Below are 18,287 nucleotides of genomic sequence, written 5' to 3' on the forward strand. Positions count from 1 at the left end.
CAGATGCTGGAGAGGATGTGGAGAAATAGGAACACTTTTACACTGTTGGTGGGAAGGTAAACTGGTTCAACCATTGTGGAAGACAGTGTGGCAACTCCTCAAGGACCTAGAAACAGAAATTCCATTTGACCCAGCAATCCCATTACTGGGTATGTACCCAAAGGATTATAAATAGTTGTATTATAAAGTCACATGTACACGTATGTTCATAGTGGCACTGTTTACAATAGCAAAGACCAGAAACCAAACCAAATGCCCATCAGTGATAGACTGCACAAGGAAAATGTGGCATATATACACCATGGAATACTATGCAGCCATAAAAAACGATGAGTTCATGTCCTTTGTAGGGATATGGATGAATCTGGAAACCATCATTCTCAGCAAACTGACACAAGAATAGAAAATCAAACACTGCATGTTACCACTCATAGGTGAATGCTGAACAATGAGCACACAAGGACACAGGGAGGGGAGCATCACACACTGGGATCTGTTTGGGGGGGCCAAGGGAGGGACAGCAGGTGGATAGGTAGGTCAGGGAGGGATAACATGGGGAGAAATGCCAGATGTAGGTGACGGGGGGATGGAATCAGCAAAACACATTGCCATGTGTGTACCTATGCAACAATCCTGCATGATCTGCACATGTACCCCAGAACCTAAAGTACAATTAAAAAAAAAAGAAAAGAAAGTGTAAAAAAAAAAATAAAATAAAATATAAATAAATAATGACTTTATCTAGTCATATCATTTTCAAACTGCAGAAAATCAAAGACAAAATTTCTTGAAAAGAAAAACACCTTATCTATAGAAGAACAAAGTTAGAAATTATATCCAGCTTCTCCTCAGATACCATACAAGCAAGATGAGAGTGAAGTAAAATATTTAAGTGTTGAAAGAAAAAAGATTGCCAGACTAGAATTCTGTATCTTGCAAAATTACCCTTCAAAAGAGGGAGAAATAAAGACTTTCTCCAACCATCAAAAATTGAGGGAAATTGTCACTAGTATACCTACCTTGCAAGAAATGTTAAAAGTTCTTCAAAGATAAGGAAAATGATATAGGTCAGAAACTCAAATCTACATTAAAAAGGAAGAGTGCTAGAGAAGGAATAGTAGGTAACATAAATGTCTGAAACAAGCCAGCACACTTCCTTCAAAAATTCTCCATGCCCCAGCCACACAGCATTCCTTCTTATGTTCCAGAAGCACCCACATCGCCATTGTCACATTGCCAGAATGGCTGCTGTCTTCCTCAAGGCTGTAAGTTATGTGTCCCCAGAGCCAGGTCTGTGAGGTGCTCAGTGCCTGATGAATGAACAAATGAATGACAGAGCACCCCAACCAGCAACTGGGTGGGTTATTAAATAGCACGTCTCTTTATTTGCAGTTCAGCAAGACGACTCCAGTGCTGACACTGTTGCATGAAGACCTCACCTGCTGGACTCTTTCTGCCCAGGTCTGGCCCTTCTTCAGGTCAAGCAGGAGATGGATGTTCTTCTGACACAGGTTGCTCCTGGACCCTGAAGGACTTCCACCTAGGAGGTAGAGAAATGCCCAAGGGACACAACAGGGAGATGTGGTTGGCCAAGGGGTAGGGCTGAGGATGACTCCCTGTAACTACACTGTTCTCCACGTTCCCAGAGCTCCATCTAGAGAGCAGAAACCCATGGAAGAACAGGCAGTGGTGCATCGGGCAGCTGGAATTGAAGCCTGAGTCAGTTTCTTCCAACTCAGAAGTCCCTGCTAACAGTTCTTCATCTCCAGTCATATGAGCAAACAACTGATGTGGCATTTATCATGTGCTAGACACCATCACCCCCAAGACAACGCTCCAAAGTAAATAGGTCTGTTGCAATGAGGAAACTGAGGCACAGGGGCATTATGTAACTTGCCATGGTGGAGCCGAATTGGAACCCAGCTTCTGCTCCCGAGTTTGGCTTAAGGTCTGCCTTCTGTATAATGGTCACAAACAATGCCCCCTCTTAAGGTTGTTTTTGGATCAAATGAGAAACCCTGGCAAAATGCCTTGTGCAGAAGCTGGCGTATAGTGAGTGCTCAATAAATGCCAGTGGTGCACTCCAACAGCCTTCTTGTAAGCATGCTGAGGTCGCCGTGCCTAAATCTCTCCCTTAGCCCCAGCATGGTCAGCGCAGCTGTTCACCACAGACAGGCTCAGGGGCTGCATCCTGGATAGCTACCATGGTTGTTTATCCTGCCATCGGCCCTCCACCTCCCACGGCCACATAAACAGCCCCTGTGTGACCACTGGGTCAAGCACAAGGGAAGGAGACCATGGGACCCAAAGTCACGTCCCAAGTTGGTGGCAGGTCTAAAACCTATGCAGCATCACTCCTTACACTACCATCTGTGACTCAAGGTAAGGTCAGCAGACCAGCAGTGACAATGCCCAGAAAGTTTTAGAAATGTGAAATTGCAGGCTCCACCGCAATCTCCTAAACACAGGAGCCCAGGCCCATGAATAATGGAGAGGCAGTGCTCTCTGACACCACAGAGTCAGGGAAGCCAATATGAAACTTGACTTCAAGTCCTTCCACAAACTTAAGAGAAGCATTGCAGGAGCCCAAGACAGCCAGCCCCCACCCACCTCTATGGGCCCTTCCCAGTAGGGAAAGGCTAAGCCTCTTTCCCAAGTTCCCCACTGCAGTGCCCCTTCCCACTGTCCAGGATAACCATCTTTTCTGCCCAGTTCCTCATTCATCAGCTCTCTCACCTGTTGCTCTTAGCAGTCCCAGTAGAAGGGTCTCGTACTGGAGTCCTGAGCTGAGCAATCTGTAAGATGTGATATGCTGCAAGGAACAGAGAAGGAGGGCCAGGTGGAGGGAGGCTGCCTGATAGCAGAACCTACCCAGACCATGGCACAGGGGCTGGGGTGGGAGGGCAGGCCATGCCTGGGCCGTGGCTGCAGTGGGCCTGGGAGCAGAGTCATATGAACAGGCCCTCAGCCTGGAGCCTTTCTGTGCACTGGCAGACACCATGAAAGGCTGGCAAAGCCCTGTCATGTGAAGCACAGAAGACAGGACACAGCCCTGCGAACTACATGCCCCTGCTCTTGATGTTGGCGTACCAGAGAGAGCATTGCTGGGTGTGGGCAGAAAACCCAGCAGTCACTCCCACTCTGCCTGCCCGCAGTCAGGAACACAGATCAACCAGTCCCAAACAACTTACCTTCGTCTCACCTGCTCTATACGATCTCGCGTGATGTCCTCTGTCATCTCACTTGGCACTTGGAAGATACGAGTGTGGCTGCAAAAGGCCATTCATACATTGGCATATGGGATCTGAGTTTCTTTCTTACCAGGCATAGAGAACGGCTGGAGATCCTGCGAACAATGGCTCTTGCCCTGACATCATGAACTTTTGAGGTGGTCTCTTCCCCTTCTCGACTCATGAGCACAAAGCCTTTTTCACTAACCAGGTACCCTTGAGCCCCCAGTAATGCTGAACAGGTAGCAGACCGTCCCAGGGAGAGCCAGGAACACAGAGTTGAGCGCCTTACTGAAAGCAGCAGGCAGTGGTCTCGTGAGCCATGGAATTCACCCTTCTGAATTCACCCTTCTGAATTCCTCTCCAATTTATCATCAGCTCTTGATGACCTGCATCACCCCAAACCCACTGTGGTTCAGAGATGATTCTAGGAAAGCCTATGGCGAGGAAGCTGCGGGGCCTCCTGGGAGACTCCTTGCTTTGTTTCGCTGTGCTGCCTCCACCTTCCTGCCTCTGGCCCGCTTCACCTCCATTCCCACTCTTCCCCTCAAGAGGCCCCCCTCTTTCCACCAAACACCCTAGTTCTGTCTCTGTAGACAATGCTCTCGCGGTAATGCTAGGGACTTTTGACAGTGATGACAGCATGGATGCTGCAGCAATGACCACAGCCAATGGGGAGGTAACGTGGGCTCATGAATATTGCTCCTGCATGGCAGAGCCAGGTCTTTGGCCTGAGAGGAAGATAAAGAATGCAGGGATCCCAGAGGAGGCAGGGAGCCCTGTCCTAGGAGGAAAGGGGAAGGCCTCAGAGAAGAAGGGGCAGTAGCACTGGGCCTGGAGGCCATGTGGGATGGCCAGCTTGCTCAGGCTCCTGTGCTGTAAAGTTTCAGACACCCTCCCGGCTGCTATTTCTCCAATTCCTTCCCAGGTCACCAGCTCCAGCAACAGTCCCAGCAAACAGTCCACTAGCAGTCTTTCCTGAGTGCCCCGGGCAGTAGGACCTGGGTCGCCCACACTACGCTCTCCGAGATACTCCGCGGGGCTTCCCTTTAACTAGCACACAGCTTATCCACGTAGCTAACTTTTAACTCTTTGAAACTGGGAACTATGTCATATTCTTTTCTCTCTTTTTCCAAAAGCCTAGCAAACACCAGGTGGCCAGTACATGCCTATCAAACAAATGAATATTCAACAATGCTTCATAAAGGGATATATTTCCTGACTACATACTTATTTCAGTAAGAGGGGGACCCAACACGAGTGGGCTGTGGAGGAAGGCAGGCAGAGGCTTTCGGTTTAAAATCTTTGTAGAAAATCCAGAGTGGAAAAATTGTAAGTAGATAATTGACTGATTCCTGCAGGCTGTCTCAAAAGCTTAAACCTAGTCTTGTTGCACAGCCAAGATTTTTTAAATATTGGCAGATGATGTGTGTGCTATCCAAATCAAGAGCACAATGTCTGCAATTCCATAGCACAACCACATCAGGCACAGAAAAGCCTGGATTATAATCAACAACATTTATGGTTTTAGGGGCCTCAGAAGGTTTCTCATCCAAAAAAACTGTTTCCCAGGGAGGTCTCAAATCCCACCATGTTATTCCTTTTGGTTATGTAATTACTGTGTATTTGAATCTTCTCAAAAGGCAGATGCCACTAAAAGGGGTAAGCACATGAAAACCCTTTCTTGAGAAATGGAGCCTCCTTGATACAAGAGATCAATGCCAATGATAAGGCAGGGAAAGGGAAAAGAAAGGAGGAAGGGGAGAGGGTTCCCTCAGTTTCCTGGAGGACCAGTCTTAAGACCTTAGTCCCTCTCCTGGGAAGGGTGGCTGATGTGCTCCAGAGACCCCCAGAGAACACAGGTGCAGGAAAGGAAATGGGAAAGTCTCCCTCCAGAAGAGTGATGGCTTCAGGACAGCTCCCTGGGCCTCGTGACTCGGCATCTGCAGAGCCAGGAGAGGTGGTGGGGATGGCTGTGCACTGGCAGGCACCCGAGAGGCTGGTAAAGCCACCATAACCGAGCACAGAATTCTAGCCCTGGGCGCTGGGAAGCCTGCACACACCTCAGTTGCAGATGACAACTTTGGCTTCTGCATTTTAAGAGCTTATTTTCTTTTAGCTCTTTAAAGTGCAACCACTTCTGAGCAACTCAAGTGCAAAAAGAACAGAAGTCTGAAATGTATTCAGAAGCATTTAAGAAATGGAGTGCAAGCCCAGTTTTCCAACCCCTCAAGTCATTTAAAAATGTAGAAATGAGCTGGGCTTTCAAGATAGTAAGAATATTCCCTTGAGACCCCAAAGCAAGGCTGAGAAATTTGTCAGCCAAAGACGGCATCTCCAGAGAAGAGCATCTGTGGGTTCGTAAGGAGAGGGGCTTGCACATCTCTCCCTGTCCTCCCTCTCCCCTCTTCACCCAGGGCAAATGGGACACTTTACCTCCATCTTATGAACTGGATCCGTGTTCTCTCCTCCAAGACCTCCTGGCTCTGATTTGCCGACAAATCAGACTTAGAGAGGTGGTGCTTCACCTGGGAAATCCAAAGGGGTCCATGTGATTCCTGCCCAGCATGGCCCCCAGCTTGGCTGGCACAGAGCCCAGACAAGCACCTCACTCTTGCCCAGAATCACTTATGGTGCACCTCCTGCCTCTCCCTTCTCCCTCACCCCCACTCCCAGGCAACATCTCAAATTCTTAGTTACCACATCTCTGGTCACATGGATGTCCTGGCCATGGGTGGGAGGGGAGTCGATGGACATCTTCTCCCTTATGCCCTGGGAAGGGTAGTTGATGGACAGCTTTTCCTTTATACCCTGAGAAGCCTCTTCTTCTGTCTGAAAGGTGAGCAATGTCCTCTGAAAATGTCATTCTGCATCCAACCCTGAGTCGTCTTCTCCTCTTCCTTCCTGTTTATTCCTTCTCCATCACAACTCACACACCACATATTCACACACATGCACTCCTTACCTCACTGTTCCTGCAATAAGCTACTTTCCTGTGATGTCCTCAGAACTCCCTAAGTCCCCGGCCCTATCCCAAGCTGTTCCTGAGACACCCTTGAGCTGGAAAGGATGCAGCTGAAACCCTCAAGCCAGAATGCTTGAGAAGCAGGATGGCGTTAGTGGCGGTGCTAACACATTTCCTACTGGGACACAAGCCACAGTGTCCTCCAGGACATGTGAAGAAATTAGACTCAAATCTAGGGAGGGTGTCTGCCAATGAACTTGAGTTCCAGTTCCATGAAGAAGGAAGCCCAGATCCTCACACCCACTGAGACCAGCTCTTTAGGATTTTGGATACCCCGAGTCATAGAGAAATCTTACTCACTTTTTTCAACCAGTGCTGTACTACAGATACAGCCTCGCTTTCCACAACGTCAATGTCCTGGAACAAATTGGCAAGTTGGTGACCTCAGAAAACCTAGAAACCCAGCTCCTCCCACCCACCCCCACCACTGTTACTCAAAATTATTTGTAAGATCTCTCTGAAGTGCAGCAGGGCCCCAGAGCGGGAGATGATATATGAGAAATTGTGACTACCATCAAGCTGCTTACCGAACTGGTTATTGGTAGGAAGGTAAGCCCTACACCTCTCCGAGCAAGAATATACACAATCCAGGTTGTAATTATCATCTCTGAATTTATACCAGGCCCCCTTCTTGGCTCCCTCCTTCCATTGAAGCTGCCTGAGAACTCCTATGGGACAGGGAGGTCATTGAAGGGAGGTGTCCCCCTGATTGGCTGACCTGTGATGATGTGACAATGGCCTCCCTTTGAAAGTGGTGTATATGAGTATAAATGCAGTTGCCAGGAGACCCTGCATTTTAGGCTCTGGGTGCAATGCCTATGAGTTACCGTGCTTCAAGGAGCAGAACCATTCAATAAAAGATGGCTTTCTAACACCACTGGCTGACCCTTGAATTCTTTTCTTGGGAAAGCGCTAATTTGAGAGTTCACCTTGAGGCAGGCGGATAGGGTTTGGAGGCAGGAAACCTAAAGCCCATTCACTCTGACTTCTTAGAACTAAATCAAAAGGAAAACCCCAACATTCCATGCCCAAGTAACAGAAGGACCAGAGGCTACTCCCTTTGCAACCCTCCCCTCTTCTGCATGGTAGATGAAAAGCTGACAGTACCCTACCACAACCGATCAGGCTGGTCATGGACCAGGTCTTCATTTGCATAGAGGTATATAATTTTGTAACTTCACTTCAACCTCTGATTGGTCACTTTCCACAACAAATCAGACATTTGCATAGGGTGTAACGTTGTAACTTCACTTCAGCCTCTGATTGGTCACTTTCTGCAACCAATCAGACTGATCACGAGCTGCTACTTCATTTAATAGGGTATTTACCAAGTAACCAATGGGAAACCTCTAGAGGATATTTAAACCCCAGAAAATTCTATAACCAGCCTACTCCTACCCTGTGGAGTGTACTTTCATTTTCATTAAATCTCTGTCTTTGTTGTTTCAATCTTTCTTTGCTTGGTTTGTGCATTTTGTCCAATTCTTTGTTCAAGACGCCAAGAACCTGGACACCCTCCACCCATAATACCCTGTCCTGTAACAACTTGTTATGTGCTCTTGACCTCATCATTAGTCCTTCTGGTCTGTTCCTTTGTCTTATACTGAAAGGGATAAAGTTGTGTCTCGTGTCTCTAGTTTTCTTCTAACTGTAACATTCCATAAATTTTCCCATGTTTATTCTTCTCAGGACTATAGAAAACCATTTTTCACTTTCTCCAATTCCCCTGATACAACCACTACACCTCTTCCCACTCAACAATTTGCCTCAATTTTGTGTCATCCCTGACATAATCAGAATAGACTAGGTTCTGCTGAGGACTAAGGCAATAAACCCACCTCCAAATAAAAAATGTTTATTTCTCACGCTCAAAACTCTAGGGCAAGTTGGGGAACTTCTTTTTTTTTTGAGACGGAGTTTCGCTCTTGTTACCCAGGCTGGAGTGCAATGGCGTGATCTCGGCTCACCGCAACCTCCGCCTCCTGGGTTCAGGCAATTCTCCTGCCTCAGCCTTCTGAGTAGCTGGGATTACAGGCACGCGCCACCATGCCCAGCTAATTTTTTGTATTTTTAGTAGAGACGGGGTTTCACCATGTTGACCAGGATGGTCTCGATCTCTTGACCTCGTGATCCACCCGCCTCAGCCTCCCAAAGTGCTAGGATTACAGGCGTGAGCCACCGCGCCCGGCAAGTTGGGGAACTTCTGAGCAGTTGTGGTTCTGACCTCCATGACTGCCAAATCAGGGAAGAGAGCACAGAGAGGAATCAGGTCAGTGTTCCACATTTCAGCCCAGAAGCTCCTACTTAGAGCCTTTGAGCTAGAACTAGTCCTATGGCCTCAACCTATCTCCAAGGAAGACTGGAAATTGTAAAATAACAGATGAAATTACCTGTCAACATCTCTGTTTCTGCTGCTATCCCCTAAAATTTATGTTTTCATTCTTACTGATGTAATTTTATTTTTGAATATTTAAAATATTAATGTGATTCTGAAATCAAAACTACATGAACAGATATATTCAAGGAAGTTTCATCTCTTCCCCTATACCTTCAACCATGTTCTAACTCACTTCAGAAGTAAAATTTTCATTAGTTTCTGAACTACACATCCTTTGTTTATGTTGACAAAATGAAGCTGATACATAAACCTATTTGCTTTATGATTACTATTTTATAAAATGCATACAGTAAAATGTACAAATGTATGTACAGCTGAGAAATATTTTTACACACACACACACACACACACACACACACACACTCTCTCTCTCTCTCACCTGTTTAACCACTGCCCAGATCAAGATAGAAAACATTTTTAGTAGGCCATTTGTATTATACTTGATTTGATGCTGTTTAAAATAATGCTGCTATGAAATTTTTATACTGTACTTATCTTTTGGTTGCCATAAGCACTAAATCTTCTGAGCATATACCAAAGATTAAAGTTGCTAGGTCATAGGCTTCACGTATGTGTAGCATTAGTATATACCAAACAGTACTGCAAAGGGGTTGTACTAACCTACTGCCCATAAGCAATGTATGAAAGTCACAGTTACTCCATATTTCTTCCAACACTTGGTATTGTCACTTCTTTAAATTTAGCCAGTCTAGTAGAGGTGTAGTGGTAATTAATAACACTTAAATTTTCATTTAACTGATTATCAGTGTCATAATGCATGTTTTTATTTGCCTATTGATTACTTTGGATATTCTTTTTTGTGAAGTGCCTCCTCAAGCTTTGTGTCCTTTCACTGAATTGTTGGTCTTTTCCTTATTGATTTGTAGATTTCTCAATATATTGTAAATAGTACTCCTTTTTCAACTATGTGTTTTACAACTATTTTACCTCAACTTATGACTTGGCTTTTCACCCTTTTAGTACTGTCTTCTGTGGAACCGAAACTCTTAATTTTTAAAGTCAGTCTTATTGTGATATATTTAAATAATATAAAATTTACCCATAATAATGTATAACTAAATAATTGTTAGTAGATTCAGAGAATTATGCAACCATCACAACAATCCAATTATAGAACATAGCTATCACCCCAAAAATATCTGTCATGCCCATTTACAGGCAACCTCTGCTTCCATTCTCAGCCCCACCAACCTGCTCTCTATCTCTAGAGATGTGCCTTTTCTGGACATTTCATACACATGGAACTATACCATATTATGTCTGGCTTATTTCACCAGTAAGTAGGTAGCATGTGGCAGTAATTCATTCCTTTTTATTGTGGTGTAGTATTCCACTGCATGGACATACCACATTTTGTTTGTCCGTTCACCAGTTGATGTACCTTAGATGGTGTCCAGTTTGGAGGCTACTATGAATAACACTGTGGTGAATATTTTTTGTTGTCGTTGTTTAATTTTTTTATTTTATTTTTCCATAAGTTATTGGAGTACAGGTGGTATTTGGTTACATGAGTAAGTTCTTTAATGGTGAATTCTGAGGTTTTGGTGCACCCATCACCCAAGCAGTGTACACTGCACCATATTTATAGCCTTTTATCCCTTGCCCTCTCCCACATTTCCCCCTCAAGTCCCCAAAGTCTATTGTATTATTATTATGCCTTTGCATCCTCATAGCTTATCTCCCACATATCAGCGAGAACATATAACACTTGGTTTTCCATTCCTGAATTACTTCACTTAGCGTAACAGTCTCCAATCTGATCCAGTTCACTGCAAATGCCACTAATTCATTCCTTTTTATGGTTGAGTATTACTCCATCGTATACATATATACCACAGTTTCTTTATCCACTTTTTAATTGATGGACATTTGGGTTGTTTCCACAATGTTGCAGTTGTAAATGGTGCTGCTCTAAATATACGTGTGCAAGTTCTTTTTTGAATAATGACTTTTTTCCTCTGGATAGGTACTCAGTATTGGGATTGCTGGATCAAATGGCAGTTCTACTTTTGTTTGTTTAAGGAATCTTCACACTGTTTTCCATAGCAGCTGTACTAGTTCATATTCTCACCAGCAGTGTGGAAGTGTTCCCTGATCACCGCATGATGCCAACATCTACTGTTTTTTTTATTTTTTTATTATGGCCATTCTTGGCAGGAGTAAGGTGATGTCGAATTGTGGTTTTGATTTGTATTTCCCTGAGCATTAGTGATGTTGAGCATTTTTTCATATGTTTGTTGGTCATTTGTAAACCTTCTTTTGAGAATTGTCTATTTATGTCCTTACCCTACTTTTTGATGGGATTGTTTGAGTTTGTTATAGATTCTGGATATTAGTCCTTTGTCAGATGTATAGATTGTAAAGATTTTTCTCCCACCCTTTGGGTTGTCTGTTTACCCTGCTGACTGTTCCTTTTGACCTGAAAAAGCTCTTTAGTTTAATTAGATCGCAACTATTTCTCTTTGTTTTTATTGCATTTGCTTTTGGGTTCTTGGTCATGAACTCCTTGCCTAAGCCAATGGCTAGAAGGTTTCTTCCAATGTTGTCTTCTAGAAATTTTATAGTTTCAGATCTTGGATTTAAGTCCTTGATCCATCTTCAGTTCATTTTTGTACACAGTAAAAGATGAGGATCCGGTTTCATTCTTCTACATGTGGCTTGTCCAGCACCATTTGTTGAAAAGGGTGTCCTTTCCCCACTTTATGTTTTGTTTGCTTTGTCAAAGATCAGTTGGCTGTAAATATTTCAGTTTATTTCTGGGTTCTCTACTCTGTTCCATTGGCCTATGTGCCTATTTTTATACCAGTGCCATGCTGTTTTGGTGACTATGGCCTTATTGTATAGTTTGAAATCACGTAGTGTGATGCCTCCAGATTTGTCCTTTTTGGTTAGTCTTGCTTGGGCTGTGTGGGCTCTTTTTTGGTTCCATGTGAATTTTAGAATTGTTTTTTCTAACTCTGTGAAGAATGAAGTATTTTGATGGAGATAACATTGAATGTGTAGATTGCTTTTTGCAGTATGGTCATTTTCACAATATTAATTCTACTCATCTATGAGTATGGGATGTGTTTCCATTTGTTGTTGTCATCTATGACTCCTTTCAGCAGGGTTTTGTAGTTTTCCTTGTAGAGGTCTTTTGACTCCTTTGTTAGGTATATTCCTCAGTATTTTAGTTTTTGCAGCTATTGTAAAAGGGGTTGAGTTCATGATTTGATTCTTTGCTTAGTGGCTGTTGGTGTATAGAAGACCTGCTGATCTCATACCTGGAAACTTTGCTAAATTCTTTTATCGGTTCTAGGAGCTTTCTGGAGGAGTCCTTAGGGTTTTCCATGTAAACGATCATACCATTAGCAAACAGGGACTGTTTGACTTCCTCTTTACCAATCTGGATGCCCTTTCTTTCTTTCTCTTGTCTGATTTTCTTGCTAGGACTTCCAGTACTATGTTGAAGAGGAGTGATGAGAGTGGGCATCCTTGTCTTGTTCCCATTCTCAGAGGGAATGCTTTCAATTTTTCCTCATTCATATTATGTTGGCTGTGGGTTTGTCATAGATGGCTTTTATTACATTAACCTGTATCCCTTGTATACCTATTTTGCTGAGGGTTTTAATTATAAAGGGATGCTTGATTTTGTCAAATGCTCTTTTGACATCTATTGAGATGATCATGTGATTTTTGTTTTTAATTGTTTATGTGGTCAATGACATTTATTGACTTGTGTATGTTAAACCATCCCTGCATCCCTGGTATGAAATCCATTTCATTGTGGTGGAATTTTTTTTTTTTTTTGACATGTTGTTGGATTTGGTTGGCTAGTATTTTCTTAAGTATTTTAACATCTATGTTCATCAGGGATATCAGTCTGTAGTTTTCTTTTTTGGTTGTGTCCTTTCCTCATTTTGCTATTAGAGTGATGCTGGCTTCATATAATGAATTAGAGAGGGTTCTTTCTTTCTCTATCTTGTGGAATAGTGTCGAAAGGATTGGTACCAATTCTTCTTTGAACATCTGGTAGAATTCTGCTGGGAATCCCTCTGATCCTGGACTATTTTTGTTGATAATTTTTAAATTTTAATTACCATTTCAATCTCTCTGCTTGTTATTGGTCTGTTCAGTGTATCTAATTCTTCTTGATTTAAGCTAGGAGGGTTATATTTTTCCAGGAATGTATCCATCTCTTCTGGGTTTTCTAGTTTATCTGCATAAATGTGTTCATAGTAGCCTTAAATAATCTTTTGTATTTCAGTGGTGTCAGTTGTAATATCTCCTGTTTCATTTCTTAGTGAGGTTATTTAGATTTTCTCTCTTCTTTTCTTGGTTAATCTTGTTTTGTCTGATATAAGAAAAGAAGAGAGAAAATCCAACTGGTCTATCAATTTTATGTATCTTTTCAAAAATAAGTCTAAATGTTCTATCAATTTTATTTATCTTTTCAAAGAAACAACTTTTTTGTTTCATTTATCTTTTTCAATTTGTTGTTGTTGTTGTTGTTGTTTCAATTTCATTTAGTTCTGCTCTGATCTTGTTTATTTCCTTTCCTCTGCTAAGTTTGGGTTTGGTTTGTTCTTATTAGGTTGTGTCATTATTGCCATTCAGTTTGAAGAAATTTTTAATTTCTATCTTGATTTTGTTTTTGACCCAATGCTCATTCAAGAGCAGTTTTTTAATTTCCACGTATTTGCATGGTTTTGAAAGTTCCTTTTTGATTTGAGTTCCAGTTTTATTCCACTGTAGTCTGAGAGAGTGCTTGATATAATTTTAATTTTCTTAAATTTATTGAGGTTCATTTTATGACATCATATGGTCTATCTTAGAGAAATTTTCATGCACTGTTGAATAGAATGTGTTTTCTGCAGTTGTTGGATGAAATATTCTGTATATATCTGTTAAGTCCATTTGTTCCAAGGTATGGTTTAAATCCATTTTTTCTTTATTGATTTTCTGTCTTGATGACCTGTCTAGTGCTGTCAGTGGAGTATTGAAGTCTCCCACTATTATTGTGTTACTGTCTATCTCATTTATTAGGTCTATTAGTAATCATTTCATAAATTTGGGAGCTCGAGTGTTAGGTGCATATATGTTTAGGATTGCGGTAGTTTCCTATTGGACAAGGCCTTTTACCATTACATAATGTCCCTCTTTGTCTCTTTTAACTGCTATTTCTTTAAAATTTGTTTTGTCTGATATAAGAATAGCTACTCCTTGCTCACTTTTGACATCTATTTGCATGAAATGCATTTTTCCACCTCTTTACTTTAAGTTTATGTGAGTCTTTATGTGTTAGGTGAGTCTCCTGAAGGCTGCAGATATTTGCTTGGTGAGTTCCTACCCATTCTGTGGTTCTGTGTCTTTTAACTGGAGCATTTAGGTCATTTACATTCGATGTTAGTATTGAAATGTGAGGTACTATTGTGTACATCATGGTCTTTGTTGCCTGTGTACTTTTCCTTGTTTTTTGTATTTTGGTTTTGATTCTTAACTTGTATTTTTGTTTTATAGGTCCTGCACGATTTATGCTTTAAAAAGGTTCTATTTTGGTGTGTAGGACTTGTTTAAAGATTTACAGCTCCTTCTAGCAGTTCTTGTATTGGTAATGACAAATTATCTTAGCATTTGTTTGTCTAAAAATGACTGTATCTTTGCTTCATATATGATGCTACATTTTGCTGGATACAAAATTCTTTGCTGATAATTGTTTTGTTTGAGGAGGCTGAAAATAGAGCCCCAATCCCTTCAGCTTGTAGGGCTTCTGCTGAGAAATCTGCTGTTAATCTGATCAGTTTTCCTTTATAGGTTACCTGAAGCTTCTGTCTCATAGTTCTTAGGGTTATTTTCTTCATCTTAACTTTGGATAACCTGATGCCATGTGCCTAGGCAAAGGTATTTTTACAATTATTTCCCAGGTGTTCTGTAATGATTGTTTCTTTTGCTGTACAGAAGCTCTGGAGTTTAGTTAGGTCCCATTAGTCTATTTTGGCTTTTGTTGCCAATGCTTTTGGTGTTTTAGTCATGAAGTATTTTCCTATGCCTATGTCCTGAATGGTTTTGTCTAGGTTTTCTTCTAGGGTTTTTATGGCTTTAGGTCTTATGTTTAAGTCTTTAATCCATTTGGAGTTAATTTTAGTGTAAGGTATCAAGAAGGAGTCCAGTTTCTGTTTTCTCCACAAGGCTAGCCAGTTACCTCAACACCATTTATTAAACAGGGAATCCTTTCCCCATTGCTTGTTTTTGTCAGATTTGTCAAAGATCAGATGGTTGTAGATGTGTGGTGTTACTTCCAAGGCCTCTGTTCTGTTCCACTGGTCTATATCTCTGTATTGGTACCAGTACCATGCTGTTTTGATTACTGTAGCCTTGTAGTATAGTTTGAAGTCAGATAGCGTGATACCTCCAGCTTTGTTCTTTTTGCTTAGGATTGTCTTGACTATGCAGGCTCTCTTTTGGTTCCACATGAAGTTTAAGATGGTTTTTCCAAGTTCTGTGAAGAAGGTCATTGGTAGCTTGATGGGGATAGCCTTCAATCTATAAATTACTTTGGGCAGTATGGCCATTTTCACAATATTGATTCTTCCTAACCATGAGCATGGAATGTTTCTCAATCTGTTTGTGTCCTCTCTTACTTCCTTGAAGAGTCGTTCATAGTTCTCCTTGAAGAGGTCCTTTACATCCTTTGTTAGTTTTATTCCTAGGTATTTTATTTTCTTTGTAGCAATTGTAAATGGAAGTTCGCTCTTGATTTGGTTCTCTGTTAGTCTGTTATTGGTATATAGGAATGCTTGTGATTTCTGCATATTGATTTTCTATCCTGAGACTTTGTTAAAGTTGCTTATCAGTTTAAGGAGCTTTTGGGCTGAGATGATGGGGTCTTCTAAATATACAATCATGTTGTCTGCAAATAGAGACAATTTGACTTCCTCCTTTCCTAATTGAATACCCTTTATTTATTTTTCTTGCCTGATTGCTCTGGCTAGAATTTCCAATACTATATTGAATAGGAAAGGTGAGAGAGGGCATCCTTGTCTAGTGCCTGATGTCAAAGGGAATGCTTCCAGTTTTTTCCCATTCAGTATGATATTGGTTGTGGGTTTGTTGTAAATGGCTTTTATTATTTTGAGATACGTTCCATTGATTCATAGTTTACTGAGAGTTTTTAGCATAAAGGGCTGTTGAATTTTGTCAAAGGCCTTCTCTGCATCTATTGAGATAATCATGTGGTTTTTGTCTTTGGTTCTGTTTATGTGGTGAATTACGTTTATAGACCTGCATATGTTGAACCAGCCTTGCATCCCCGGGATGAAGCCTACTTGATCATGATAGATAAGCTTTTTGATGTGCAATTGGTTTGTCAGTATTTTACTGAAGATTTTTGCATCTATGTTCATCATGGATATTGGCCTGAAGTGTTCTTTTCTTGTTGAGTCTTTGCTGGGTTTTGGTATCAGGATGATGTTGGTCTCATAATATGATTTGGGAAGGATTCCCTCTTTTTGTATTGTTTGGAATAGTTTCAGAAGGAGTGGTACCAGCTCCTTGTTGTACAACTGGTAGAATTCACCTGTGAACCCATCTGGACCTGGGTTTTTTTTTTTTGGTTGGCAGGCTGTTAATTGCTGCCTCAATTTCAGCCCTTGTTATTGGTCTATTCAGGATTTCAACTTCTTCCTGGTTTAGGCTTGGGAGGGTGCAAGTGTCCAGGAATTTATCCATTTCTTCCAGGTTTATTGGGTTTTGTGCATAGAGTTGTTTATAGTAATCTCTGATGGTAGTTTGTATTTCTGTGGAATCGGTGGTGATATCCCTTTTATCATTTTTTATTTCATCTATTTGATTCTTCTGTCTTTTCTCTTTTAATAATCTGGCTAACGGTCTGTCTATTTTGTTGATCTTTTCAAAAAAAACCATCTCCTGGATTTATTGATTTTTTGAAGGGTTATTTGTGTCTCTATCTCCTTCAGTTCTGCTCTGATCTTAGTTATTTCTTGTCTTCTGCTAGCTTTTGAGTTTTAGCTCTTCCAATTTTGATGATAGGGTGTCAATGTAGATCTTTCCTTGCTTCTCTGGTGGGCATTTATTGCTATAAATGTCCCTCTAGACACTGCTTTGAATGTGTCCCAAAGATTCTGGTACCTTGTGTCTTCATTCTCGTTGGTTTCAAAGAACATCTTTATTTCTGACTTCATTTCATTGTTTATCCAGTCAACATTCAAGAGCCAGTTGTTCAGCTTCCATGAAGTTGTGCAGATCTGAGTTAGTTTCTTAATTCTGAGTTCTAATTTGATTGCCCTGTGGTCTGAGAGACTGTTTGTTATGATTTCCATTCTTTTCCATTTGCTCAGGAGTGATTTACTTCCAATTATTGGTCAATTTTACAGTAGGTGTGATGTGGTGCTGAGAAGAATGTATATTCTGTGGATTTGGGGTGGAGAGGTCTATAGATATCTATTAGGTCTGCTTGATCCAGATCTGAGTTCAAGTCCTGGATATCCTTGTTAATTTTCTGTCTCGTTAAACTGTCTAATATTGACAGTGAAGTGTTAAAGTCTCCCACTATTATTGTGTGGGAGTCTAAGTCTCTTTGTAGGTCATTAAGAACTTGCTTTATGTATCTGGGTGCTCCTGTATTGGTTGCGTATATAGTTAGGATCATTAGCTCTTCTTGTTGCTTTGATCCTTTTACCATTATGTAGTGCCCTTCTTTGTCTCTTTTGGTCTATTTTGGTTTAAAGTCTATTTTATCAGAGACTAGGACTGCAACTCCTGCTTATTTTTGCTCTCCATTTGCTTGGTAAATTTTCCTCCTTCCCTTTATTTTGAGCCTATGTGTGTCCTTGCACGTGAGATGTGTTTCCTGGATATGGCACACCAACGGGTCTTGACTTTTTACCCAATTTGCCAGTCTGTGTCTTTTGATTGAGGCATTTAGCCCATTTACATTTAAGGTTAGTATTGTTATGTGTGAATTTAATCCTTCATTTTGATGCTAGCTGGTTGTTTTGCCCATTAGTTGATGCAGTTTCTTCATTGTGTCAATGATCTTTACCATTTGGTATGTTTTTGGAGTGGCTGGTACTGGTTGTTCCTTTCTCTGTTTAGTGCTTCTTTCAGGAGCTCTTATAAGACAGGCCTGGTGGTGATGAAATCTCTCAGCAATTGCTTGTTCATAAAGGTTTTTATTTTCCTTCATTTATGAAGCTTAGTTTGGCTGGATATGAAATTCTGGGTTGAAACTTCTCTTCTTTAAGGATGTCGAATATTGGCCCCCACTCTCTTGTGGCTTGTAAGGTTTCTACTGAGAGATCCGCTGTGAGTCTGATGGGCTTCCCTTTGTGGGTAACCCAACCTTTCTCTCTGGCTGCCCTTAGCACTTTTTCCTTCATTTCAACTCTGGTGAATCTGACGATTATGTGCCTTGGGGTTGCTCTTCTTGAGGAATATCTTTGTGGTGTTCTTGGGTTTGAATGCTGGCCTGCCTTGCTAGGTTAGGGACGTTCTCCTGGATAGTATCTTGAAAAGTTTTCCAGCTTGAATTCATTCTTTCTGTCACATTCAGGTACACCTTTCAAATGTAGATTAGGTCTTTTCACTTAATCCCACATTTCTTGTAGGCTTTGTT

The 18,287-nt window shown here is 41.5% G+C and overlaps 1 protein-coding gene across 2 annotated transcripts; it reads right to left on the minus strand.

The window, feature by feature from the left end:
• Positions 1 to 1,360: 1,360 nt before the first annotated feature.
• Positions 1,361 to 6,927, minus strand: SPATA19 (spermatogenesis associated 19). 2 transcript variants are annotated; one of them, XM_012449238.2, is made up of 7 exons: positions 6,783 to 6,927; positions 6,556 to 6,612; positions 5,931 to 6,062; positions 5,667 to 5,758; positions 3,192 to 3,269; positions 2,737 to 2,812; positions 1,361 to 1,540 (listed from the first exon to the last, which is right to left on the minus strand). In XM_012449238.2, exons 1-6 carry the CDS (start codon positions 6,858 to 6,860, stop codon positions 2,746 to 2,748), a joined length of 504 nt encoding a protein of 167 aa, XP_012304661.2. In that variant the 5' UTR covers positions 6,861 to 6,927; the 3' UTR covers positions 1,361 to 1,540; positions 2,737 to 2,745. The 2 variants fall into 2 exon arrangements, with proteins under 2 accessions (XP_012304661.2, XP_012304660.2); XM_012449237.2 differs by having other exon boundaries at positions 1,361 to 1,654.
• Between the last annotated feature and the right edge of the window lie 11,360 nt (positions 6,928 to 18,287).

The sequence above is a fragment of the Aotus nancymaae genome, unplaced genomic scaffold, assembly GCF_030222135.1.
Source record: "Aotus nancymaae isolate 86718 unplaced genomic scaffold, 86718_ANA_hifiasm-v0.15.2.pri h1tg000012l, whole genome shotgun sequence".
NCBI lineage: Eukaryota > Metazoa > Chordata > Mammalia > Primates > Aotidae > Aotus > Aotus nancymaae.

What these genes read in the sequence shown, in the direction of transcription:
- SPATA19 (XM_012449238.2), bottom strand. Translation starts at nt 6,860, where the DNA reads ATGATAATTACAACCTGGATTGTGTATATTCTTGCTCGGAGAGGTGTA. An exon ending in TCCATGTGACCAGAGATGTG is followed by an intron (nt 5,759 to 5,930) that starts GTAACTAAGAAT and finishes TGGATTTCCCAG; the next exon opens with GTGAAGCACCACCTCTCTAA. An exon ending in ATCCAGTTCATAAGATGGAG is followed by an intron (nt 3,270 to 5,666) that starts GTAAAGTGTCCC and finishes GGCCTTTTGCAG; the next exon opens with CCACACTCGTATCTTCCAAG.